This window comes from Hemicordylus capensis, chromosome 5 (genome assembly GCF_027244095.1).
Source record: "Hemicordylus capensis ecotype Gifberg chromosome 5, rHemCap1.1.pri, whole genome shotgun sequence".
Classification (NCBI taxonomy): Eukaryota; Metazoa; Chordata; class Lepidosauria; order Squamata; family Cordylidae; genus Hemicordylus; species Hemicordylus capensis.
The window spans coordinates 37618877-37646798 of NC_069661.1; the positions used below are offsets into that span (position 1 = coordinate 37618877).

A 27922-nucleotide genomic window follows, 5' to 3' on the forward strand; every position below is an offset into this window, starting at 1 on the left:
AAAATCAACATAAAAGGTCTAGGAGAACTTTTTTTCTTTTAAGCCCTTGCCCAGCACAAAGAGAGACATCAGTGAAGGCACAAGATGAGCCGCCCGTCCTTGGGGAGATAATTCCAAAAATGGAGTGTCACTGCTGAGAAATCCCTCTTCCCAGTCTGTACCTACCTAACTTCAAATAAACTTTATCTTCCTAGTTCAGGAGTGATAGTGGAGACTCTGTATAAGAAAGGTGTGAAAAGTATGAGAAAGAACACATAAATAACTCCAATAAAAGAATTAAACATTGTTTTCCAAACCACTCACTGTAACCACAGTTTGAGTAGTGAACTTAAATGTTCCACTGCTACTCTGAATGTGCCCCCATGTAAAAATTGTTTCTGAAGTTTCCAGAAACAGAGGGAAGGGGAGCTACAAGATTCTGAAGTATATTCTTATTTGGCTAATCAAACTTTCATATGGTTAATGAGAGCAGTAGAAGAAAAATAATCTTTGGGAAGGGAAAGACGGGGAATGTGAGCAAAGCCTGATCCACACTCTGCGTATGCTCTGGGGCTAGCAATGACAATAAGGCTTGTTCACTTTAGCCACAAACTGGCATAGTTCTTTGATATGGTAACCATGTATTATCTGGAAATACAAGTAGGAGGGAAGACAGACATACTTATAAAGTTCCGATGGACTTTATACTAAGGCAGTGGTGCTGGTCAGATACGTCTATAAGATCACTCAGGTTTCTCAATAGTGCAGTCAAGCAAATCAATAATGTTTCCCAGTGTAGTGTAGTAGTATTTCTTAATTCATGAATGTGTTGGTTGCATGTGGTTTCAGTATTAACTAACTGTGACCTAACAAAGGATAGAGAAAATGGAAAGAAGAGCAGGCGGGGTGGTAGAATGCCAGAGTTTTAGTAGGGAGGAAGTGGGTGAGGGGACAAAGGCTGAATGCTCTTCTAGGATGGCATATTACTGGCTCCAGTTGTTGTGGCACATGGAAGTGATCGTTGCTTGGGTCTGAGGCTAGAATGCAGAGAGACAGGCTTCAAAAAAGGCATGCTGTTTTACAGATAGAAATAGGCAGAGTAGTCCCAGCTTTCTTGCCCCACAGCAGAAGCTGCGAACAGTCTCTTGTCTATCAGAGGAAGCTCCTGCCCTTTTGCTGTGCAGCAGGACAGCAGCTCTTAGCATGAACAAAGGTGTTTGCCTTTTTGCATGAAGCCATGTCCAAAAGCTAAGTTCTTATTCCTTGGATCAGGACATAAAGTTCTTTTAAAAATGGCAATGTCCGTCCTGCATCTAAAAAGTGTCAATTAACTTGTGTCAGAAAAAATTGCTCACTAATGACAATTGTTTGTTTGTCAGGGCTGGGTTTCCACTGATTGCTGGTCATCTCCTGCGTGCTGCAGTCTTTTATCAAGAAGGAATGAATTGTTCTTCTTGTGTTCTCAAGACAATCTGTATTTCCGAGCTTTGTAGATTTGCCTCTGCTGTGAACAAAATTGAGCTTGAACTCTCTGCCCCAAAGAGGTGTTAAAGCATGCCGTCAAGTAGATTTCGACTCCTGGTGCCACAGAGCCCTGTGGTTTTCTTTGGTAGAATACAGGAGGAGTTAGCCATTGCCTCCTCCCACGCAGTATGAGATTATGCCTTTCAGCATCTTCCTATATTGCTGCTGCCCATTTTCCTATATTGCTTCTTCCTATGTTGCTGTTTTCCATAGTCTGAGAAACATGCCAGTGGGGATTCAAACTGGCAGCCTCTGGCTTGCTAGTCAAGTCATTTCCCGCTGTACAGCACAATACCAGAGTTATAATGTGTAAGAGTCACTCTCCATAGTGATTTAAATCACTTGCAAGAACTGCAGAGAAGGCAGAAAATATTGTTGGTCAATAAAAGCAGGATGTACTGTAATAATTAAAATGTTAATATAATGGTACCACATGGGCGAGAAGCTTTAATAAGTGATTCTAAAGTTATGGGGATGCATAGACAGGCATCCTCCTAGAATCTTGCATACATTGTTTTCTTGAGCAGAGGCTTTGAATTATAAGCCTATGGAACCAGTCTTGGATGATTGAGTCCTAAATTGCAACAAGCTCACTTATATTTGTCATAAATCTGGGCCAGAAAATTAATAATTCCTGAGGCAAGCTGGTATTTGGGGTAGGTAATTCAAGGTCATGTTTATGTGAGCTTAGAGGATGCAGCTAATAAAGCTGGTCCTCTACTATGTTCTTACTTCACGGATTAGCTGAAAATTTTATTCCTTTTCTTTTAGAATCTACAGAGGCTCATCACAAATCAGTCTCTGCTGCTCTTCAATCATGTCACTCCATCCTTGAGTTGCATTTTCTAAGTGTGTGAAATTTAATCCTATTTTCTCCACTCACAGAAAACCATCAACATGCTAATTTACCTGAACAGCAGTTCCACTGTTTTGAACTGCAGTTCAGGTAAATTAGCAGTTCCACTAGTTTAAAAGCTAGAGTTTTATGTCGGTCAGGCTGTTAAACAAGAAACACTGTTTAAATTTGGCAATAGTCTAATTTTAATATTTGTATACATACCTTATGTGCACTGTACAACTAAGAATAGCTATAAATCTGTAGTAAACTGAGTAGAAAATTCTCCTTTGATTTCCTCTATAAATCTAGAGTCATGATCATCATGTTGCACTTTACAAAACATCAAGTCTCTGACATTGGATAGGAAATAAAATATGCTGCATTCACTGCCATATTCTACAATTTGCTATGTAATAACTGTAGCTATGCATTTTTCTGGAATTCCTCTGCTAACCTGTCTGCTGTGGCCCAAGATAACACAGCAGCTAAAAGTTCCAGAGATTCGGCCAAGAGGAGCCTTTCTCTTATGTCAAAGCACTATAATGCTTTGGGGAGAAATCCTAGTATTCCGTTCTCCCTCATTTCATAGTTTGAGGAACAGAGGGCTATAGTGCTCTTTTGCAAACCCAATAGCTTGCTCTTTTCTTGGGGGGTCGATGTAGACTTCTGAAGGTGGTGATATAGTGGTGTTAGGTTTCAGTCACCATTGTAACAATGCTGCAGGGGAGATCTGCATAGGGAAGCAGCAATCCCTGATTTAGAACCACATGCACAAATCATGTTGGGTGCACATCTTCTGTCTTGCCAAAACTAAGCAACTACATTCAGTGCCAGCATAAATATGAGCCTGTGTAGCCTGTACCTGCCTTACACTGCTCATTAGTTATGTTATAGGCTGAGGTGGCAAAAATCCTGTATCATGAAAGTATTGCAAGACTGATACTTCTTTCAAGAAATGCATAGGTAGGCTTACTGGTCCATTAGAGAAAATCTGGAAGCCACAGTCGAGTAATACCTTTTATTAAAGGTAGAGTGTGCCGTCAAGTCAGTGTCGACTCCTGGTGATCACAGAGCCATGTGGTTGTCTTTGGTAATATACAGGAGGGGTTTACTATTGCCTCCTCCTGTGCAGTATGAGATGATGCCTTTCAGCATCTTCCTATCTCTCTGCTGCCCAACATAGGTGTTTCCCATAGTCTAGGAAACATGCCAATGAGGATTCGAGCCAGCAACCTCTGGCTTACTAGTCAAGTCATTTCCCTGCTCCGCCATTAGGTGGTGTGTTTGTCTTGGGACCAATCAAAAAGAGACACAATCTTAAGCCAGCTCTTGAGTTCTCCAGAGTTCTAGAACAGGCTGGATGTTAAGCAAATTTCTGAGTGTCTGAGCATGGTGAAATTCTGCAGCTGGAGTGCAGGACAAGTTGAGTAGGCTTGTGTTGATCAGCCCCACTCGGTGCTAGCCACAATCTCAGGCAGTACCCAGGGTTCTGGGAGGAAGAAACAACCATGGAGTTCTTCCATTTTTAGAAAGTATGAGTCCAGCAGTTGCTTTGTTTAGTCTCCAGAGAGAATTGAAGCACACATCGTCCCCTGGGTAGCACTTGTCCTGCTCTCTCCCACTTGGTGTGCCATTTCATGCCGCATATTTGCATTTAAGAACACTTTTGTACACTTCACCCGTGCACAAGTATTAAGGGCAGAATGGAACCTCTGTGTGTGGGGAAATGTGTACACCCTGACTTTTAATCACACTGTGAGTAGGCCATATTTTACAAACTGATTCATGGAGAGAGCATGCATAAGCCGGTGTGCTCATGACTGATTCCTCTTTATCTTTTCTACACTTTAATTTATCTTCCATATTCCTTTATCCCAAACAGCACTTTCTTTTTACCAGATGGTTCACTTGATGAATAGTTGCAATATCTGATTGTACAGAAGTCTTATTTGTTAGGACTCAACTTCTAGCATCCCCAGCAGTCTCCTTATTGCTTTTGTAACTTGGATGCTTTGTAAATCAAATTTAAAATGATGAACAAGCAAATGTGCTGCATATGTTAATGTGCATTTAGTTATTTTTGCAAGCAAAGAATAGGGGTAGTCCGCACAAGCTCTCTTGTCAGCTTGGCCAATTTATAAAGCAAATGAGTAAATTAAATTGATTACTTGGAAAAGAGGTTATTGCTCTAAGCTTATGCTAAAAGATTTGCAGCAAATGAAATAAAACTGTACTCAAATTTAGCATCAGGGTGCACTATCCAGAACCACAGATAATTGGATATTGACTGAAAGCAGAAATAACAGGCCACCACTAAAAGGAAGTATTCCATTAGCAGGAATAAAGGGGGCTCTATTTGGTTGGCTTTGAAAATAATACTTGCAGAGAAATAATAGTTGGGTTGGGTTTGAATTGCTTTGGGGGGGGATTCTGTTTGAAAATTGGGGTGTTCTGGTAGCTTAACTTTTTAGGCAAGGTTCCTTACCTGAAAGTTGCTGCAAGGTTTTCCAAAGCTACTGCATAATGTGCCTCTTATTCCCCATAATGGGATATGGCATCTTCCCACTGCTATCAGCTGTATGTAGATCTTTCAGGTTCATTCTACAGTGTGTTTAGCAGTTTACGATTGTAAGCATCCCTGCCATAGTAGTGTTCCTTAGGTTCTTCTTCTTGTCTGTGTGTTGTTCAGTCCTTGTTCTGAGAGGAGCAGGGCAATAGGGATTTTTGCACCCCCCAAAAGCTATAACAAATGGACAGCCATCTGTCAGCGATGGTCTAGATTTCCTGCACTGAGTAGGTGGTTCGATAGGACTGGTGTTCCCTCTAAGGTGTGCGCGCATATGCATCCGCTTACATATATTTTTTATTCCCACTCAGTTAATTTTAGATCCCGCTCAGTTTGAATTAGAAAGACCCCATTCTGAATGTAGGTGTGCACACACTGCCTTGATACTGCCGCCCAGAACAAAATTCATTCCTCACACAGATGAAAAAAATTAGAGAGAACACTGGATAAGATTCCTCCAACTCGGCCTATGCGTTCTATCTCAGATTTGAAGTTAAATCTAGTAACCTTTTCAACCTATGATAGTGATGTGGATGCGGCTCGTTCCTGGGTCCGCTTAACCAATCAGTCAGACACAAGGATTGGGAATTATTAATTGAGGTTTTTTGCTCTGCAGTCAGCAATAGGTAATTAATAGGCTTACGCTCTCAAACCGATTACAGTTTGGTTACAAGTGCATCTTACATTTATACAAACAATCTAATGGTGCTGACACCCTAGACACAGTATACATGGCCCAAGTATCTAGTACGCATGCAAATGATTCATTGTTCATCGGGTGATTACTCCTTATTTGGTTAGATCCTGTGAAAAACAGTGAGAAACTTGACTATGTTAACAAGTTTCATAGATACAATTTTGCTACAGCGAGATAATGATGTTAATCATAAGAGGTAGTGATGTCCCTGAGCTGGGCTGGGGTTAGAAATGGGGTTTCTAAGAAAATGGAGTTGCTTTAGTTTTCTAAACACATCAGTAGTAAGGTTTTTTGTTTTGGTAAAATGTTCTGTCTGCGTTCTGGAAAAGCCTGAGCCACAAGATCGGGGAATTAGAATACTGCTTTCCTCTGGATTAATGAAGAAATGTAAAACATCCAGAGTCGCTGCGTAAGTCATAAAACTGTTATAATAACATAACTGTTATTTAGCATAAAAGGCAGCCATGAGTGAAAATAAAAAGCTTGCAGTTCTCCAAATAAAACAAGATTTGTTGGTGAAGCTGCTATTTAATTTATATGGGTCCAACTGTCTCTAGCCGTTTGATTTCCCCCCCCCCACCAATGACTTTTATAAAAGATGTAGTTTATATAGATACTGAAAGGCAAAAATAGACCATCTCTTGATGCTAAGAACTGTAATAGTTTTACAATGATGGCTTGGGTGTTGTGGGGTTATCCATTTGCATACCTCATTTCAGGGTCAAGCTACATGTGACTCTCAGTTGCATGATTGTTTTCCCCCAGAGGTTTTTCCCCGCCGACACATCTACTGCCCTTCACACTTAATATAGTTTTAAAAGGTGTCAGGTTTTCTCTGCTGTCTTTCAAAGCAAAACACAAAACGCTTCAGCTGCCTTCACTCCATTCTGCTCCCACAGTGACGCTGCCTGCATGCCACCTAGACAAACTGGGAAGGAAAGAGAGAGGGGGTGAAGCAAGCCCCTTCTCCTATATAGATGCTTGTACTGGGGGAGAGGGGAAGGTGGGGGGGGGCAGATCCAGGACCAGGGCTCCTCATTTGCTGCTTCTTGGGGGCTGCAGTAGCAGTAAAACGGGGATTGGCTGGGGTGGGAACCCATCCTCTCTAGTGCAAGGGTGAGCAGATCTGCAGGCTCTGCTTTCTTCTTTTACTAGAGCCCCAGACTCCTCCGACTGGCAGTGGGTGCAAAATGGCAGCTTGGTCCGCAGGCATGCATTTAGAATGTAAGAGGCAGGATCTAGTAGCTGCGAAGGCTCACTGGGGTTAGTTTCCATTACCAGAACTAAGGTTATTGTCATTTCTTGTTTCGCACACACATCTGTGCCTGGCTTCCCCACCATCAAACTGTTGTTGTTTCAACAGCCTAATATAGAAAAAAATTAAGTCATTGTGTTGCAGCAGTTGTTTAGAAACAATTGGGAATTAGAAATATGACCTGTCTACTGTAAATATCAGCGGCCTGCCAGTAGATCTCCATTTTCGTCCTGTCCACCTGTTCTCTGTCATATCCTCACAGCTTGATATTGTCTAGCTGGATTGCTTGGAGCTGCAGCTCTGCCATGTCAAACCACATGTTGCGCTAAGCACATGCTTAATGTTGGCATGCTTGTTTTTTGCTTAACTGAACACAAGCCAGATCGAGACACCCCACCCCTCACCCCACTCACTGCAGTCCAGAGCAACTCTCCTACAGTTTGCCTCTAAAAGGTAGCTCTCCTTGGTATTAGTGGGTCATTGAACTGTAGAATTTTCTCCTTATGTATGTGCACTTGGTGCCTTTCAGGAAAAGTTTACCCTCTTTTAAAATTTTTGAATATTGGCTTTAGGAACATAGGAAACTACCGTATACTGAGTCAGAGCATTGCTTCATCTAGCTCAGTATTGTCAACACTGACTGGCAGCTGCTCTCCAAGGCTTCTGGGCAGGGGTCTTTCCCAGACTTACCTGGAGATGCCAAGGTTTGAACCTGGGGCTTTTTGCATGCAAACCAGATGCTCTACCACTAAGCTGTGGACCCACCCCCAAAGGTGGCATACACTGGTCTGCTATGAAGGCACTGGCCACACCACCGCTCAGCTTCAGGAAGGTGACTGCATTGTGTGCCCTTAGACCATGCTCTGGGACCTTTTTTATGCTTTTGTCCTCTGTGTAATCTTTGTAAATCATGGTTTTTAATATTTTGTGTTTAACTCCTGTGCTTTAACATGTTATTGCTTTTCATGATTGATGTGCTTTTATTATATTGTGAATGTTATGTTTTTATCAGCCCCATGGATAAGGACAGATGTAAATTCCTAAAATGGTGTGTGTGTGTGTGTGTGTGTGTGTGTGTGTGAGAGAGAGAGAGAGAGAGAGAGAGAGAGAGAGAGAGAGAGAGAGAGAGAGATTAGTTTATGAAATGCAGTGGTGTACCAGTGGGGGAAGCAGAAGACAGTCAAACTTACTGATACTTCTCAAGCATAAGGTCAAAATCACACATGCGTTTTAAGGTGCTTAATTCTCATTGGGGAACCTACCCATGTCAGTTAAGGCACATCAGCAGTGTTCACCAGTTTATTCTTTTCCCACTTTAAATGTCACCACACCTCTAGCTAGAGGGAAAGGAGACACTCCCTCAACTGTGGTGGTATTCAGGCAGGCACAGTGAACTACCTGTGTAACCCAGTCTCCTTATATACAGCTCAGCATCCGGATTCTTCCCTTGGACTCTTCTTGCTACCAGCCTGTTTTGAGAGCCCAGTTAGCCAGCTGTATATAAGTAGGGATGTGCGGAACTGGTCCGCGGTCCGGGGGTTCGTGGTCAAACAGAACCGCCACCCCCCCCCCCGTTCCATTGGACCGGAACCGGACTGCCGGATCCGGTCTGGAAGGTCCACAAACTGTTTTTTTTTTTAAATTCTAAAAAGTAAAAGTATGTGCGTGTAGCCCCTTCAGGGGGCTTGGTGTAGCTGCGGGGGTGGTGGTGTCCGCGCAGGTTCCCCCCCCCCCCCCCGGTCGGCCTTCTTCATCACCACTGCAGCCAGGTGATCATAGCCTTTTTGGCCCTTTCGGGCCTCCGTAAAAGTGAGGAGCCGCCACGCATGCACAAATGCCCTCTGCGAGGCCGTAGAAGGTTGTTGGGGGGATAGGGAACCCATGTGGAACCCCCCCCCCCACGGCTACACCAAGCCCCCCAAAGGGGCTACAGGTACAAACTTTTCTTTTTTAGAAATTAAAAAAAAAAGTTCACAGACCAGTCTCGGAGGTCAATGGGGGCCAGACTGAACTGGTCTGGTTCCGTTGAACCGAACCGGGTCAGATGGTTGCGTGCACACCCCTATATATTAGCATCTTTAATAAACCTACTACATTATCATCTGTTTAGATCCTGAATAAGTTTCTGAGGTTCAACACACACTGCACCTTCTGCTTATTCAGGTTGATGGTCCATCGTGACCTGTGACTAGACTTGGATGAAATTCTGGTTCAGCCCACCACCATTTTGTTCTCTTTTCTTCCACCCCACACTCTTCAGCAAAAAATGATGTGGTCATGAAGGTTTGTTGTTCTCTTCTTAAACATCTCTGTGCATCCATGCTGATGTGCATATATGCCCTTTTGTAGAGGAAAAATATAAATGGGAAAAGAAGTAAATTGTGAAGCTTTTCCCATTTCTCTGTCATTGAAGAAAGCCATCTTTGGTAAAAATAAGGATCCCATTCACTTCCTTATACAGAATATAGGTTAAAAGGTGAAAAAAGTCATTCCAAAATCTACAGAGAAAAAATTATGGATGGAGGACTAAAATGGAATGCGCGTTAAATGGAATGTATCTATTCACTGGTGAAACAAAAATGCTTCAAGGATGAAATAGGATTGTACATCCAGCATCCTCTACAGCCATCAGTTGGCTTTTGAACTCCAATGCACTTTATTTTTTAAAACTGAATTTCTGTTTGTCATATGTGCCAACAGCTGCAAGAAAGCTCTCAAGTGGTTTAAGTGGCATATGTGAAATCTCATTGCTTTGTGAGTGCAGATGAGATGATCTGCTGGGCACTTACTAAAGCTAGAGTTGTGCTGTCGAGTTGGTGTCGACTCCTGGTGACCACAGAACCATGTGGTTTTCTTTTGGTAGAATACAGGAGTGGTTTACTATTTCCATCTCCCGTGCAGTATGAGATGATGCCTTTCAGCATCTTCCTATATCGCTGCTGCCCGATATAGGCATTTCCCATAGGCATTTGAACCAGCAACCTCTTACTCCCTGGGCAAGTTACTTCCCCACTACGCCATCAGATGGCTCACTACGGTAGTTTTAAGAGCAAGATAGTTGATGTTATTGGTCCTTCTGTGGTGGGTAAGTCCATGTTGCAGACTGACTGTAATTTCCTGAAATACCTACCGATACAAAGAGCTATGAAAACAAATGGTTTACTTTGTTTTGAAGTGACTAGAAAGCTGGCTCCATTGAAAAACTAATCAAAGAATTCAGCAAACTTGCTGTCACAGATTTATCAGATACTTCTTAAAGATGAGCAGGATAATAAAATACCTTGGGAGAAACTTCTAGAACTCAAAATTTAGAAGAGAACTAGAGAACAATATGGTCAGGAACTCCAACTAAATCACTATGTATAAATATAGAAGAAAATAGTTTTGTTTTTGTACTTCATTTCCAACCCATGATCTGGTATATGTGAAATTCAGGAGACAGACTCAGTTGGAAAAGGTGTTGTTTACTTGCATCTCTAATGGACTCTTAACAAAATGCAGCAATTTGGGGTAATGATCAGAGCTAACATGAAACAAATCACAAAATATGAGTTCCAGTTCAATCTATTAACAGTGCTACTGGGCTTTATTAATAAGGACACAAGCTGTTGCCATAATTTCCTGATAACAACATGCCTAGCCGTATTATGTAAATGGAAATGTGCAAACCCTCTGACAGAATGGAACTGGGTTCAAAATATTTGGGATATGCTGGTAACGGACAAGCTATAATAATAATGTATTATTATTATAATGTATTATTATAATGTATTATTATTATTATTATTATTATTATTATTATTATTACACAGTTAACAATCAATGGCGAGACACTTGGACAGGTTAGCATTAGAAGAGGCATTTTCCAAGGGGACTCACTATCCCCTCTGTTGTTTGTAATCACAATGACCCCACTTTCACAAATACTAAACAAAACAGGCCTCAGATACCAAACATCTAAAACATCAAGTAAAATAAACCACCTGCTCTACATGGACAATTTGAAGTTGTATGGAAAGTCCCAGTCAGAAACTGAATCACTGCTAAACACTGTCCGTATATTCAGTAGCGATATAGCAATGGAGTTTGGACTAGACAAGTGTGCTGTATTAATAATGAACAGAGGGAAAGTAAGAAAATCAGAAGGAATAGAACTGCCCAATGGAAGCAACATCAAGAACCTGGAAGAGAAAGAACATTACAAACACTTGGGCATTCTCCAGGCTGATAACATTGCACATACTAAAGTTAAAAGAAAAATTGGAAGTTAATACATCAGGAGAGTTAGAAAAATCCTCAAGTCCAAACTCAATGGCGGGAACACCATACAAGCCATAAACCCCTGGGCTATACCTGTTATCAGATATACTGCAGGAATAATAGACTGGACCCAGGCTGAGCTAGAGATGCTGGATCATAAGACCAGGAAAATAATGACCATCAATCATACTCTGCAGCCCCGCAGTGATGTAGATATACCTCCCTCGCAGCTCAGGTGGAAGAGGAATGCTGCAAGTCCATCAAACAGTAGAGGAGGAGAAAAGAGGCCTTGAAGAATATATCAAGGACAGTGAAGAAGATGCACTTCAAATGGTCAATAACGAGAAACTATTCAACACCAATGAAACAAAGCAGGCCTACAAGAAAGAACAAGTCAAGAACCGAGCAGAAAAATGGAGAAATAAGCCCCTGCATGGTCAATATTTGCACAATATAAGTGGAAAATCAAACATCACCAAGACCTAGCAATGGCTTAAGAATGGTTACTTGAAGAAAGAAACAGAGGATTTAACACTGGCTGCGCAAGAACAGGCACTAAGAACAAATGCAATAAGAGCAAAAGTCGAAAAATCCACAACAAACAGCAAGTGCTGCCTTTGTAAAGAAGCAGATGAAACAGTGGACCACCTAATCAGCTGTTGTAAAAAGATCACACAGACTGACTACAAACAAAGGCATGACAAGGTAGCAGGGATGATACACTGGAACATCTGCAAAAAATACAAGCTACCTGTAGCCAAAAATTGGTGGGACCATCAAATTGAAAAGGTTGAAGAAAATGAAGATGTAAAAAAGAAGAAATAAAAATGTAAAAATATTATGGGACTTCCGACTACAAACAGACAAACATCTGCCACACAATACACCAGATATAACTGTAGTCGAGAAGAAAGAAAAACAAGTTAAAATAATCGACATAGCAATACCAGGGGATAGCAGAATAGAAGAAAAAGAAATGGAAAAAATCACCCAATACAAAGATCTACAAATTGAAATTGAAAGGCTGTGGCAGAAAAAGACCAAAATAATCCCAGTGGTAATTGGTGCCCTGGGTGCAGTTCCAAAAGACCTTGAAGAGCACCATAGGGGCCACAGAAATCACCACCAGCCAATTACAAAAAGCAGCTTTACTGGGAACAGCCTATATTCTGCGACGATATCTATAACAATTGACAATAAAATTCTGGCATCCCAGGTCCTTGGGAAGGACTCGATGTCTGGATAAAACAAACCAGTCAATAACACCTGTCTGACTGTGTAAACAAGAAGAAATAATAATATATAACGGATATAATAGTGGACAAGATAATGTACCAAATATGTACTCAACAATACAAACAGAAAATAGACTGATTCAAGAAAAACTGGTGATCAGTGGTAACTTACCTGGAACCTAAACCAAATGCACAACAATATGTTTTTATATTAAATGTCTTAAACAAACCTGTTATATGTACATACTACTTCAGCCTTCAAAGAGTAACCAGTGGGAGAAGGTTATGGGTGTGTGTGTGCGAAGAGCTGATTTGTTGTTGGTTTTTTAAATTAATAAAAAAGAAGTCTTAAGATGGAAAATGTTTCAATTGTTTTGCCTTAGAAACCCGGTATTCAAGCAGGGGGCTTGCACATTTTGTTTTTGAGTTTGGAGTTTGCTATTTAGCTTCATGTATCTCAATCCTGGATATATATATTTCCTATGCAGCTATGTGATCTGTTGAAAATTTTGTTATGTGACCTGATCCACATTTTGTTTGTGGTAATTACATAGCCTTTTTAACTCCTCATAATCTAGAACCATTTACACTACCATGTTGACAAGAACCTTTAGAACCTAATGAATAATGTGACTTAAGAGGCTTGTAATATTGTTGCTGAGGCAAGAATGTCACTCAGTGCCTTGACAGTTTTGGCATTAAAATGAGCCTCTGCAAACCTATACAATGGGTTTTAGAGGAAAAAGCTGAGAGACTAGAGTATGTTCTGCTGAACATTTTGACATCTAATCAATCTTTTTGCAGATGCTGTGTCTGAGGCCAACTGGAATCCCAAGACACCACCAAAGAGCCCTTTATAGCACACTAGTGCCATCTGATGGTGAGTTTTCTTATTAATTATGGAATGCTTTTATAACATGATTTATGGGTGAATGCACAGGAATGCTCTCTTTGAACCAAACTATACATTTCATTAAGCCTGTCAATTTGGAAAGAGAGGCTTACTTAGCAAATAGGTCAGTTCATTCTTACTACTGCAATACTTGCTCTTCATCCACAGGCACCCCTTAGTGATAATGGCAGCTTCCTTCCCAAGGTAAATGACAGTTGTAGGGGGAAGGGGTCAATTCAGATCGTAAAGGGGGAAAGCCCCTTTCCCATGTATGGATGTGCCCGAATGGGCTCGGGCAGCCGTGGGCAGGGTGGAGAGTGCATGCTCGGCAGCCGTGTGCATACCGACACTGCACACAGGCTGCAGGGAACTGTGTCACAACCGCGCATGGCTTTTGGTAGAGTGAATGCCGCACCTGGAAAAGTGATAGGGCAGCAGCGGAGCAGCTAAGGACCTGCTTTTTAAGGAAACCACTCCCCGCCCCACCAACCTGCTTTGGCTGCAGTTGCCTGAGCCAGCTTGGTGCTTCCCTAAGGAGGTGCTGAACCAGTTTGTGCGCATCCCTACTCCCATGCTGTGGTCCCGGTGCTCCTTAAGATGTAAAAATCAAGCACAATCACAGGCACAGTGCAATATATAATCTGGCTATTTTCTTCTGGACAATTGGAAGCCTACAAGTTACTATGGCACAGTCTAGCTCTCCAGTGACTTTGGTGCCCTAAACAGAGGCGGATTAACATAGTAGCAAATGTAGTATTTGCTATGGGCCCCGCATTTTTGAGGGCCCCACACACCCAGCTTCCAACTGGGAATTAAAGTTAAAACTTTACCTGTTTTATTTGGTCCATGTTAGATAAAATATCCCTTTCCTGCTAAATGTGCCTTTTAAGAGAAGGCCCAGCACAGCATCTGTCCAGTGGCTGTTGTTGGTGCCTACTTTTTAGAGTGTGAGCCCTTTGGAGACAGAGAATCATCTATCCACTCTTTATTTTTCTATGTAAACCACTTTGAGAATTTTGATTGAAAAATTGTATATAAATATTGACTGTTGTAGTAAGTGTGAGTTTGTGGCTTGGTCTCCCATACTCCAAAATATAGCAAATGAAAAAAGTGAATCACTTTATTATGCAAGTAAATAATTTATGTTTTAATATTTATGGGTGTTTTTTTTTAAAAAAAAATTAGGGCCCCTTTATAACATATGTTACAGGCCCCGCACTAGCTTAATCCGGCCCTGGCCCTAAACTCTTCCCACCCTCCCTACTTGCACATCCTTCATATCTTTAAAGACTTGTGTATTTTGTTGAATACCCATATAAGCTGCCTTGGGCTTGACCCACAGTGAATAACATGTCCTTTGCACATGTGTGGCATGGACTAGTGCAGCCTTGAGACTTGGTGGAACTTAGCAGACCTCTTAACCGACTCATATAAATCCTGGTTCTGTTTTGGAGCACACAGCATCTCCGGCAATGATCAATGTCTTGTCTCTGAAGGACATTTAGCTATGTGGACTCCAGAGTGTGCCCATCACAGTGATGGCTCAGGAACTGTAGAATATGCACTTGGGTCCAATGCTTCTTTGTTGCAGGTATCTAGGATGGTGTGTCAGGCCTTTCTCTGTTGCCAGCCTTTCCAGAATAGTTTTCAACTTGTTCTGTTGCCCTCTATGGTGTGACCGATTGCTATTTTGATTATAGGTAGTACCTAAATATATTTTAAATGCTTTCCTTTTTCCCCCCTTCCAGAAATAACTATTAATTATAAGCATGGACTACCTGTGATAACCCTTACATTACCCTCCAGAAAGGAACGCTGCCAGTTCACCATCAAGCCAATGCTAATGACTGTGGGAGCTTTCCTGCAGGACATACAGAGAGAAGATAAAGCCATTGAAAAGGTAGAAGTCTTCACACCAGGTACTAGTGCTGCTATCACCTTAAAAGTAAAGGTAGTTCGTTTCCAACTCTTTACATTCACAGCCAAGTGTGATGATTGGACAGTTTGTCAGTGTGTCTATGCATCTTTTTCCACCACAGCCCCTTCAGTGAGATGCTTGGCGACAAACACCTATCCACCCCCAGCACAGTACCTTCAGTGACTGTTGCTGGTGTCTATCTTATGTTTCTTTTTAGATTGTGAGCCCTCTGGGGACAGGGATCCATCTTATTTATTTATTATTTCTCTGTGTAAACTACCCTGAGCCATTTTTGGAAGGGCGGTATAGAAATCGAATGAATGCATGAATGAATGAATGAATGAATGAATGAATGAATAAACAAACAGGGCCAGCATCAGGGGGTTAAAATTTCGGGGCATATACTAGGACCTGCACCCTGGTAGAGGAGCACCACCAGCTGAAGTCTCTTGGCACCTGCTGTTGCTTTTGTCTTTGCGGTCCGCTGGCTTTTCTGGTCCATTGGGAGTGGGCAATGGCAACCAGCAGAAAGTGATAGCACTGAGCTGAGCAGTGGGGGCACTAAGGAGCAGTGAGCATCTGGTGAAGGCTGGGACAGGAGGGCAGAGTACTCCTTTCACGATTGTCAGGGTTCCAGGTAGTGGCAGATCAGGATGCCGGATAGGCCAGGATGCTGGGTAGTGACGTTGGGAGCTTTTACTAATTGTTAAAGGTATACTCTGCCTGCTATCCACCTCCCCTCTCTCAGCCTCCACCAGCTGCTGTTGCTAAGGCGAGCTGGAGCTGGTATTAGCAGTAAGAACTGAGCGGGCTTGTTGATTTCCTTAAGAACTATAGCACTCTTTTCCCAGTTGCATTCATATGTTTAATTCCGCACAAGTGTAAATCTTATTTGTAGCATTTGTTCAGATATATTCCAGCTCTTTTCCTGCTAAAGGCATGGCTAGATCCTGCTTTCTTGAGAGTTTTAACATGAGCCTGTGAGCACCACAAGGATGTGTTGAGACTGCATGTTGTTCACTCCTGTACTAACAAAAAGAAAACAGCACATCCATGTCAGCAATTCCTATTGAAACGATTAGCAGACTTCACATGAAATCATTCCTGGCACACTTGCTGCCTTGCCTCTTATATTTTACTCTGCACCTGTACCTATGGCGATGGAGTTACCTTTGTTTTGACAGTTATGCACCTGCACCATTAAGTGGAAAAAAATGTCTCTTGCAGAAGACTGTTGTGGTTAGGGAGTTCTAGAGAAACTCGAGTATTTCTCCTCCACTGGCTTAAGCCTAAGGGCAGATATTTCAACACGGCAACAAGTGCAAAGAGGAGATTCTTTGTGGTGCTTTCAAATATACAGTATTCCTTTTTTAAAAGATTCTGTCCCAACTCTTTCTTCTCAAACATAAATCCTGCTGTTTTATTGCGATACTGAATCTCACTTCACGTTTAGTAACTCAGGATTTTTGTGCTAATGCGTTTTTACTTGTGAATGCTTTGTTAGTTTGTTGTACCCATGGAAGTTAATAACGAGAAAAGGCAGCAAACAGAACGTTTCATACATATAAATGTCCCCCCCCCCCCTTTCTGGCTGTGCCAGATTATCTGAGTGGGTGGAAAAGAAAGCCACTGTGCTTTGCTTTACAGCTTTAGTAATCAGAAGCCCAGCATGAGTCTAGATGACAGAATTCCAATCAGGAAGTGCCAGTATGGGTTTGCCTACAGCACATTTGGTTTATGTGATAGATACACAGAGAAACGGGCCAGGTTCCAAGCTAGCAGTAAAATGCTTTATCAAATTTGTGCTAGTTTAAGGCAGTGTTAGTATATCCACATCATACCTTTTTAGTGCTTAAATATTCATCAGCCACTTTTATCAGTATTTTTGTAACATTGAACAAAGTGGATTTGTTGGGTTTTTTAAATGATACAAAAAGTGTGTGAATATATATAATATATTATAATATAGCATCCAGACTACGTTGATGATCACTTTTAAAGCACATTGGCTTATGTACTGTGCAGCGTGCCACCCATGGAAGTGGGATTCGGGCACTGACTGTGTGAATCCAAACTGCATCTTTGCATCTAGTGAACTCAGAGTTTCTGTGGCTCCCAAGAATTACATCAGAGCTGCAGTGACCCTGCTCCCATTGGGAATAATGGAGCAGAGGTGCTGCAGCTCTGATACCATTCTTGGGAGCCACAGAGCTTCTTTGAGCTCAACAGCGAGGAGGACATAGTTTGGATAAGCATGGAGCCAGTGCGTGTGTATCTCGCTTCCATGGTTGGTGCACTGCACTGTATGTAAGCCATTGCCATTAATGAGACTTATATATTTATCATATTTTTATACTGCCTGATATGTACATCTCCAGGCAGTGTACAAAATTTAAAATATTTAAAAGTCACAGATTAAAATACAATAAAGACAATAGAATAAAATATATATTAAAACAAGTTTTAAGAATAATTAAAATTAATGCTAATTAAAAGTCTGCGAAAAGAGGAGAGTTTTGAGGTTCTTCCTGAAAACAAACAGAGAAGGAGATGATCTTATTTCAGCAGGGACCATATTCCAAAGCCTTGGGGCAGCCACAAAGAAAGCCCAGTCATGGGTCGCCACCAGATTTGCAGGTGGCAAACGTAACCGTATCTCTGCAGAAGATCGTAACAGGTGGCAGGGTTTATGACAAAGGAGGCGTTCTCTTAAAAACCCTGGGCTCAAGCCATGAAGGGCTTTATAGGTAATAACCAGCACTTTGTATTTCATCTGGACATATTTTGGCAGCCAGTGCAGTTCTTTAAAAATCAGTGTTATGTGGTCTCTTTGTGTTGTCCCAGAGACCAATCTGGTTGCCACATTCTGTACCAGTTGTAGTTTCCTGACTATGTACAAAGGCAGCCCCATGTAGAGCATACTACAGTAGTCAAGCCTGGAGGTTACCAGCATACATACCACTGTTTTAAGGTCATTCACCTCCAGAAATGGACGTAGCTGACGTATCACCTGAAGCTAATAAAAAGTGCTTCTGGCCACCTCCTCAACCTGAGAAACTAGGGAGAACTTTGGGACCAGGAGCACTCCCAAACTACGTACTGATCTTTCAGGGGGAGTGTAACCCCATCCAGAATTGGCAGATCTAAACCATCTCTTGGGTCCTGCCCCCACCCCCAGTCAGTACCTCCGTCTTATTTGGATTCAACTTCAGTTTGTTATCCCTCATCCAGCCCATTACTGTCTCCAGGCAGGCATTTAGGGAAGATACACCATTTCCTGATGAGTTTGGCATGGAGAAGTAGATCTGGGTGTCATCAGCATATTGATAACACCCAGCACCAAACCTATGGATGATCTCTCCCAGCAGTTTCATCTAGATGTTAAAGAGCATCGGAGACAGTATGAAGCCTTGTGGAACTCCACACTTCAGTTCTTACTTAGCAGAACAGTAGTTTCCAAGTGACATCATCTGGAATCTACAAGAGAGGTAGGAATGGAACCACTGTAAAACAGTGCCCTCCAGTTCCACCTCCCTCGGGCAGTCCAGAAGGATACCATGGTCGTTGGTATCGAGAGCTGCAGAGAGATCCAAAAGGATTAGCAGAGTCACAATCTCTCTGTCAATAGCCAGTTGGAGATCATTAGGGATGTGCACGGACCCGGACCGTGGAGGCGCAGTTCGACACCGGGGGGTGGCTCTTTTAGGGCGGGGGAGTTGTGCTTACCCTTCCTGTCGCTTTTCTCCCTCTGGCACTCCATTTTTCAGTGCAAATTTTGGGGCGGCAGTGTTCCTCCTTGGTGCCCCTGCCCCCTTGTTGACAGGTAAAAGTGGAAGTAACTTCTGTGCATGCGCCCGCCGCTGACATGTGTGCCACACAGCATGCACACACAATGTGTGATGTGTGCAGCGTGTGTCAGTGGCGGGCACATGTGCGGAAGTTACTTCCGCTTTTACCAGTCAACAAGGGGGCAGGGGTGGCAGGGAGGAATACTGCCGCCCTGAAATTTGCACTGAAAAATGGAGCACGGGGGGGGAGCGGTAGGAGGGGTAAGTACAACCCCCCCCCCTTAAAGAGCCACCACCACCCGCCTTGGCGTCAAACCGCCAGACCGGGCCACTTGAGAACCGGTTCGCAGGCCTCTAACATGGCCTGCGGACGGTTCGTGCACATCCCTAGAGATCATCCCAGGCTGACCAAGGCAGTCTCAGCCCCATAGCCCACATGAAGGCCATTTTGAAATGGGTCTAGATAATCTGCATTATCCAAAACTGCCTGGAGCTGAGAGGCCACTACCTGCTCCGCCACCTTGCCCAGCCATGGAAGATTGGAAACAGGTCTTTAATTAGCTGACTCTGAGGGATCCAGTGTAGCTTTCTTCAGAAGTGGTCTAATAATAGCCTCCTTAAGACAAGGAGGCATCCTGCCCTTCCTCAGAGAAGCACTTATAATATTTACCAGACCCTCTCTGATAATATGATTATCAGATGAGATAAGCCAAGTTGGGCAAGGGTCAAAAGAACATGTCGCAGGACACACAGTTCAAAGCAGTTTGTCCACTTCCTCAGGAGTCACAAACTGAAAATCACTAACTGAAATTTAGTCAAGATTAACTTACATTGTGTCATTGAATTCAGCGCTACTTAGTCATGATGCTGGTCAATGTCATTAACAATACTTTCTTTAATACACACACATCTAAACTGACAATTTGACACAACCCTACACATACACAAGTTAATTCTGCAACACTATATTTATCACTAGTAGATGAGGCCCAATGTTGACGGGGCAAAGTCATTTTGCATAAAAAAATGTTGTTTACAGTTTTCCCCGGCATATTGCAGTGTAAAATGTGCATTCAACTAACTTAAGTGGCAGGATTGTTTATGCAAAATTTGATATCTATAGGTAATCAGGAAGTGTGCCTTTACATTGCACAAACAAATCCACAACCTCTTCAAAATATATAATAGATTATCTATCTATGAGATAATTTTTTTAAATTCATGTGCTTGCAAAAGGGAAGTAATAGAACAGTTTGACATTTGTAGGATGTCCACTTCAAACATTTTTCATTTTATTGAATAATTACCGTTTGGTAAATTTGAATCTGTGAAGGATCTTCTGTTTCTCTTGGGCATGATGTCATTTTTGAATGATTTATCTGATTGAATGTTAAAAATCTGCTCAGAAGAATAACACTGAGAATTCTAATTCTCAGTCAAAGGAGCCCAAGCTTGTTCTAAATTGATTGAATGCATAAGATCATTATGCTTATGTTGTTTAGCCATTGAAGCCACGTACCTTTTCAAAGCCATTTTTGAACAGAAGCGGGACTCTGCATTACATGTTTAGCAGCAATCACAATTTGCTAAACTTACTAAACTTCCTGCAAATGCTCTGTGTTCTGGATAGACATAGTCTTTTACATAGCCTGATAAAATGCATATGGGGGCAGCTTGAAGAGAATATCTTTGTCGCTTGATACACTAGTTGCATCATTCCAGAACATTTGGTTTTATGATAACACCTCCAACACTGCAAAAATAATAATAATCAGCATTAGGTTTAGAACATTTCAGCAATTTCGTTGATTGTTTTTATATATCAAAGTAAGATGTGATGGTATTAAGCTCGATACAGAATTTTATAGTGGTTTTCCTTCACTAAATGTGGAAATACTGTACATATTTTTAAAAAATGTATATCACAATGTAGATTCAATGATATTAAGACTCACTATTGTACTACCATGTTCTAAAATTAATATTTTCTCATAATTAATTCATCAAAAGATGGCAATTTCAGTACCTTTATGCCTTTTCATATGTTATCAAATTTAAAATTTCATTGTATTGAAACTAAGGTAGCAGTCTACTTCCCAGTTTAACTGAGACTTGTTTAACTTAAACAGCTTCCATCACCTAAAACATATATCATTCTCGTAACATTATACTCAGGGATATAGCTATAATTGAGTGGATGGATTCAAAGAACCCGGGCCTCCCAGCTCCTGAGGGACAGCTCCACGCCTCCCTATTATCTTTATTATCTCCCTCACTTTGAGGGACCACCAGGGAGAGGGGCAAACACAGGCCCCCTCTCTCCTAGCTATATAGCCCTGATCATAGCGCTTACACAAGTTGCATTACCAGCCAACTGAAATAATTTATTGTACAAGCAAGAGTTCAGTATCCACACTTTTGGACAGAGATCTCCTGAATTTGTACCAAACATTTAGGGCAAAGGGACTCTGGATGCATGAAAATCAGCCTGACTGTCTACAGCCCTCGGAGACATATTTCTGAAGTCAAAAAGTACTTTGGGATCCCTACAAAAATTGTTCTCCCCTCCCCCTGCATGTGCTATTGGCTGTTCAGGACCACGCTTGCTGGGCTCAGAGCAGCCCTCACTTTAAGGGTGCTGCTCCTATTCCACCCTACTAATGCTGTGGGATGCGTTAACCATTTTTGGTATTTAATAACTGGACCAATTTCTCTTTTGGTATGAATGCACACGTCTTGAGGTCTAGTAATGAGTGCTGTCATAGTTTGCATTTCTGGGTAAAATGTGTCCTGTGCAAAGTGCTTGGCAACCTTTCTCTTTCCTCACAACCCTTTGAAAGTTGTCCCATTTACAGGACTGGGGTTGAGAAGAGGGTGCCTTGCCTAAGATTACTCATTCAGTCCATGACTGAACAAGAATGTGACTTCTAAATCCAAAAGACCCACAGGCTCTTGAATATCTCCAGCAGCAAAATGACAGAGTTATGTTCAGTCAGGAAGCTTGTGTAGTCTCACTGTGCCTGCCCCTTGGGCAATGATGGAACTGATATGGGAATTAACTGTTCCATGAGGAATGCTTTGAGCTTCTCAAGCACTTCAGCACTTTAGGCACTCAAGCTATGATCATACCAATAGTCATCCCACTGGCAGTACAACGTGCACACATTGCTTGGCCTTACATTATCCAGGACAGACTAAATCTATCATTTGCATATTCAGTGAGCAGCAGAAATCTACAGATGAACAGAATTAGATGTTATGAAAGATGCAGCGTGCAAAAACAACATTCCTATGTCTAGTGAATGAGTGAAATTTGCTGTGTGATACAATGATGTTATGGTGTTTTTCCTGATCCACACTCCTCCTCATTGGCTGATGAGGGCAGGGGAACTTGCAGCATGATGGTGGTGGGTGGTCAGGTCATGAATCTCAGATGCTAAAAAGAAACGGGACAATGAGACACAGGTTGTCTAATACATGTTGATGTGGTAAAGCTTGCTTATATACAGCATCAGTGTTCCCTCTAATTTTTTTTCATCTGTGCACAGAATGAGTTTTGTTCTGGGTAGCAGTATCAAGGTAGTGTGTGTACATGTACATTCAGAATGGGTCCTTCCTGATTCAATCTGAGTGGGATCTAAAATCAGCTGAGCCGACATTAAAAAAACTTGTGTGCGCTTGCACATGCACACACTTTAGAGGGAACACTGTCCAATGCCATGGATCAATACAATGATAATTTGATTTTTATGTAATGTAGGTTTTTATTACTAGTATTGAAGCATTCATTTTCTTCTGCAGATGGCAGCGCAATCTCAGCTTCAACTCTGATGGAAGTTTTGCTGATGAATGACTTTAAACTTGTCATCAATGGTGCAGAATACAGCATAAATCCTCCGCTGAAAGGTACGAAATTCCACAGCTGTTCTGAAATGGTTGTCTGGACACTTGGGACTATCAAATTTAATGTCAAATATTCGATACGTTTTAAGATAATTTTATAGCTTCCTTGAGAATTTTTTTGTGATCAGACAGGTTCTAAACCCAGACAGTAAAGGAATGTTAAGTACAGTATGTTTAAAATCCATTCCTTTAAAAATAACTTGGATCCCCCAACTGGCAAAGCTGTCTTCTCTTTTCCTTTGATTTTCTCACAACAGACTTTGAAATTAGCTCTGATTTATTATCAAAGCAATTATCTGTCTTTCCAAGATAATTTAAATTCTGCTCTTAAAATAATTAAGCAAAATGAAATATTTGTAAATATATTCTTGTATAGCTTTGCTCAATTTGCTTTCTTCTGAGCTGAATTAAGGGCTTCTTTGTCAGGTGAAAAGATAAGAAGAAAATGGCATGGATAATTTAAATTGCTTAGGATGATGTTGCCCATAGCAGGTTTCTGAAAGGTCGAATTTTCACACCCATGTGAGAACTCGAAACGTATCGTGTCCTTGTATGACAATGCAAGAATCCCAAAAGCTGTGTTAGTATTGACTCCACCATTCTCCTTTCAGATAAAATAAGCACAGAGCATGCTACAGAAATGGATGACATCAAGTCCATGGTGTACAGATTATTTACAGCCCTTCATTTAGAAGACCATCAGATAACCAGAGAGAGAGAACTAATGCAAAAAATAGAACTCTTGAAAGAAGAACTTCTGCCTCTAGAGCAGGTTTGGAAAACGTTTCTTGATTTATCAATCCCATGTTGCAGTGGTCTTTAGTGGGTTCAGTGAGCTGAGTTTTAACTTCATGTTGCTCTACTAGATCAGATCAAGCTCTGCATAGTCAAATATATTTCTGCAACGGGGGCAATAGAGAACTGAAGAATTATTACTAGAAGTCTCAGGAGGGATGAACTGCAGACCAATCATAGCATTTGCTAGGGGCTCTGCATCATGGGAAGTCCACACACCCTCTGGCAGACATTGTTGAAGGGAGTTGCTGGTCTTGTGGCAGCAAGCATGACTTGTTCCCTTAACTCAGCAGGGTTCACCCTGGTTGCATTTAAACTGGAAACTGAGGACTGTAAGAGTTTCCCCTTAGGGGATGGGGCTTCTCTGGGAAGAACAGAAGGTTCCAAGATAGGGCTGAGAGGGACTCCTGTCTGCAACCTTGGAAAAGCTGCTGTCAGTTTGTACTGAGCTAGATGGACCAATGGTCTGACTCCGTATATGGCAGCTTCCTATGTTCCTATGAGTTTGACAGCAACAGCAGGGAGCCTCTGATCTTCATGGGAGATCAGACATGTCTATTGGAACTCTCCCTAGCTTCCCTCTCTTCTTCCTCCTCACTGCTTACTGGATGGGAACAAAGAACAGGGCTCTACCTTGTCTTGTTTTCTACAGAGGGGGGACACATATGCCTTCCTTGGCTTCAGTTTAAAATGGTCCTTTTTCTCTTTTATTAAGCCTAGTCCTTGAGTGGCATGGGTGCTTCTGGGAAATGGAGTTTTTCCTGAGGCGTTAGCCATGGGTGCAGCCTCAGAAAATCTCATTTCCCCAGAAGCACCCACGCCACTTAAGGGCCTAGTTTAATAAAAGGGGAAAAGGTCCATTTTAAACTGAAGCCAAGGAAGGTGTCTGTGTCCTCCTTCTGAAGCAAAGTTAATGCAGCGTACAGCCCTAAGGAGGTGGCAGTGAGGGGAGTGTGACAGACATGTTGGATTCCTGACAGAATAGTAAGGAGGGGCAAATGTGGCCCTCTTCAACAGTGTCACTGTCATGTCATGACTTGTTGGAATCAGACTTTTTTGGCCAGGCACAGGCGTAGTATCTATTGTGAGATGACTTCCTGAAGCAATAATTTTAGAGCTAGGCTGGCTTTGTAAATCGTTTGAGACTTCTCTAGCCTTCTCCCAGGAAAATATTTGAAAGTTGCTAAGTAAAATCAAACTTCTCTTGGGGGAAGGTAGATCTGCTGGTTACATTTCTGAATCTAGTATGGGATGGGATGTACTTAACACTGCTTTCTCTTTCGGCATCGGCATAACTTTATTCTTTCTCCCTAGATGAAGGCTGGAATTTCAGCACATGTTGATGCTAAGACTTCTCGTCTCTTATGGATTGGCTTAGCCTTAATGTCAGCTCAAGGTGGAGCCCTGGCTTGGCTAACGTGGTGGGTCTATTCATGGGATATAATGGAGCCCGTTACTTACTTCATCACCTATGGAAGTGCCATGGCATTCTATGCGTACTTTGTGCTTACTAAACAGGTGAGTCCTGTTAAAGGAAGGAACATATTTGAAATAGTAATATACCCTGAAAGATTTACCATGACTGTCTGCACCCTTGAAGTTAAGTCAATTTGAGAAGTATTTGTGTGTCTTTTTACTTGCTGATATACAGAGCAAGGATGTTCCACTGCAGCATGAGAGCTAGCCCTCCCCTTGCCCAGGAAACCCTCTGTACCTAGAAAATATGTCCCTGAGGGCTGCACAATCCTTGGGGACATATTTTTTGGGTGGCACAGAGGCTTCCCTGGGAGGGGAGGGGATCAAAAATTGCCACTTCCCTGCAATTAGTTGGGAAGTTATGTTAGGCTTTTCTCTTCTTGCACCAGTTCATCCTTGCTCTGTATGTTATCCTAACATATCTATACAGTTATAGACTATGTTAATTAAAAGATACTGTGAAGCTCTCCTGTTTCACTAATTTCCACACTGGCTCCTTATAGTTTTGTGTTCAAGGGATTGGTTTAACATAGGAGGCCTTCATTGCATGGAGCCCTGGAGCCCTTTTTGCTCGTTAATGATCTCTGCAATCAACTAAGATTGCTCACTTAACCATATAGTTCATACATCTTTTCTGTACTCAGAAGGTTTTTCTCATTGGCCGCTGCACTTCCTTATTAAATGCCTGGCTAGGAAGGAGTAAGTTTGAACTCCATACTGTTGGAGTATCTTTTGGTTGGGGACTTTAAAGTGCTTTTTTTTCTTGCACAGGATTATGTTTACCCAGATGCTCGGGACAGGCAGTTCCTCCACTACTTTCACCGGAAAGCCAAAACCCAGAGCTTCAGTGTGGATCAGTATAACAAACTAAAAGAAGATCTTGCAGAGGTAGCTGATAAATCACTTCCAGTTAAGATATCTTAAGTTAGCAAGCAAAACCTTATGGGTGCAAACAGTTTTGAAACCAAGTACTTGCAACTTGATTTCCTCCCTCATCCCCTCCCCTATGACAAACTGCGCAGAGAAAACAGTTTTGTTTAACAGAATATATAGGCTTCCTTTTGAAAAGAGTGAGTCAAACATTCACATCCCCTTGATTAGAGGGAAGAGAAGAATATCTCTTACACTGCAGGAAATAGGGTCCTGCTTCCCTTTCCATCTGTTGTGGCAGCTGTGATTCATGTCAAAGAGATGAGAAATGGAAAACCTTCCAGCTCCAAAACAAACATTATCTGCCTCACTGTTTGCAAAAGCAAATGGAATGTTTCCAGTCAGTAGTTTTAACCAAAATCCTTAATGAATACACAATCCACATGACCCAGTTCAGATCCATTCGTATCTTCCAACCATAGGAATGCAGCTGGGACTTTTTCTCAGTACACAAACTGCAAAAGATGGGACCAAATCATACAACAGCTTGCCACCTCCTCCCTCCCCGCCTCCAGCTGGTGGGAATTGATCATTTTACTGTTCACCAGGTGTAGGGGAGATAACTAGGAAAACGTTGTCTGTTTCACAGTCTTGCTGCTGTTGCCCAGTCTGCCAGCCAGAAAGGGAAATGTGCCATCTTAGATGGCACATTTTACTTGCTATGTGATTGCCAGCAGTTTGCTGTTGATATTGCACAACACAGTTGTAAAGCCAATAGCTCCCTCTACTGCCTTTAGCACATCATTATCCAGGGCGCTGATGATGGCCTACAGTACCTTTCTGTGTCCTGTTCCTCCTCCTGTTACTGCCCTTTAAAAACAAAACACAGTGCCATAACTGAGAATATGTTGCAAAATCATGGAGTTCTAGATTACAGGTTTTGTAGACTTGACATGTAATAGATGATGCAAGCTTTGCATAGTAAACCATTCTGATTAAACATATGCCAATTGAATTGTTAAGGGAATCCTTGGAATGTTTGCTCAGTAGAAGATTGATTGCACTGTTCTGCTTTGGAGGGGTGTTGCATTTATATGCTGCCTTTCATCCATGGAGCTCAAAGGAGGTGGTTGTTGTTTAATAATTAATAAAACTTTTCAACAAAAAGTTCTCAAATGGGTTTACATGGAAAAATATGAAGATGGTTCCCTGTGCCCCAAAAGTTCACAATCTAAAAAGACACACAAAGCAGACACCATCAGCAGCTACTGGAAGGCGGCATAAGGCCAGTTGCTCTCCCCTTGCTAAATATAAGTGGGGGTCCAGTTCAGATGTTATGCTGTCCAGTGGTCAGATCATCTTCTCTGCTTCAGTCTCTGGTTTACAGAAGCAAGCTATGGCTGATTGACAGCTAATGCCATCAAGAGAACGGAGGACAATTTGGGGAGGGTCAGGAGGAGCACTCGTGATTTACAGGATGATCCTGAGACACAGTAACTAGCTCATGGCCACCCAGTGAGTATCATGGCCATGTGGATTTGAAGTCTGAGCACAAGCCTCGGACTATTACATTAGAGGGTTTTTTTTGTTTTTGTTTTTTAACGAGTGTTTTAAAAAACAAGTGTTTTTTTAAAAACACCTTCTGTCTGAAAGCTTTAGGTCATGTACTCTGACTCACTGGGTGACTCTGAGCCAATCTCTTATCTCTCAGCCTAACAACCTCACAGGGTTGTTGTGAGGATAAACAGGCACCACTCTGGGCTCCTAAGAGGAAGAGCAGGATATAAATGTAAAAATTAGTATAGATATACAAACAAATTCATGCTACAATTATGAGGCAGGCTACAACAGATACTAGATCAGATACATAGTAAGTTATTCATGAGTAGGAAGGAAAGGTTGTATTGTCAAGTCGGTGTCGACTCC

At 41.9% G+C, this 27922-nt stretch overlaps 1 protein-coding gene across 2 annotated transcripts in view; it reads left to right on the plus strand.

Annotated features, from left to right (window-relative positions):
* Positions 1-27922, plus strand: part of MCUB (mitochondrial calcium uniporter dominant negative subunit beta) — a 103205-nt gene that overhangs the window by 72489 nt on the left and 2794 nt on the right. For both annotated transcript variants that reach the window (XM_053256415.1, XM_053256417.1), the window contains 6 exons: positions 13159-13234; positions 14995-15165; positions 22754-22858; positions 23467-23627; positions 24965-25168; positions 25898-26014. In XM_053256415.1, coding sequence (XP_053112390.1) covers positions 13159-13234; positions 14995-15165; positions 22754-22858; positions 23467-23627; positions 24965-25168; positions 25898-26014 — 834 coding nt within the window. The remainder of the gene's footprint in view (positions 1-13158; positions 13235-14994; positions 15166-22753; positions 22859-23466; positions 23628-24964; positions 25169-25897; positions 26015-27922) is intronic.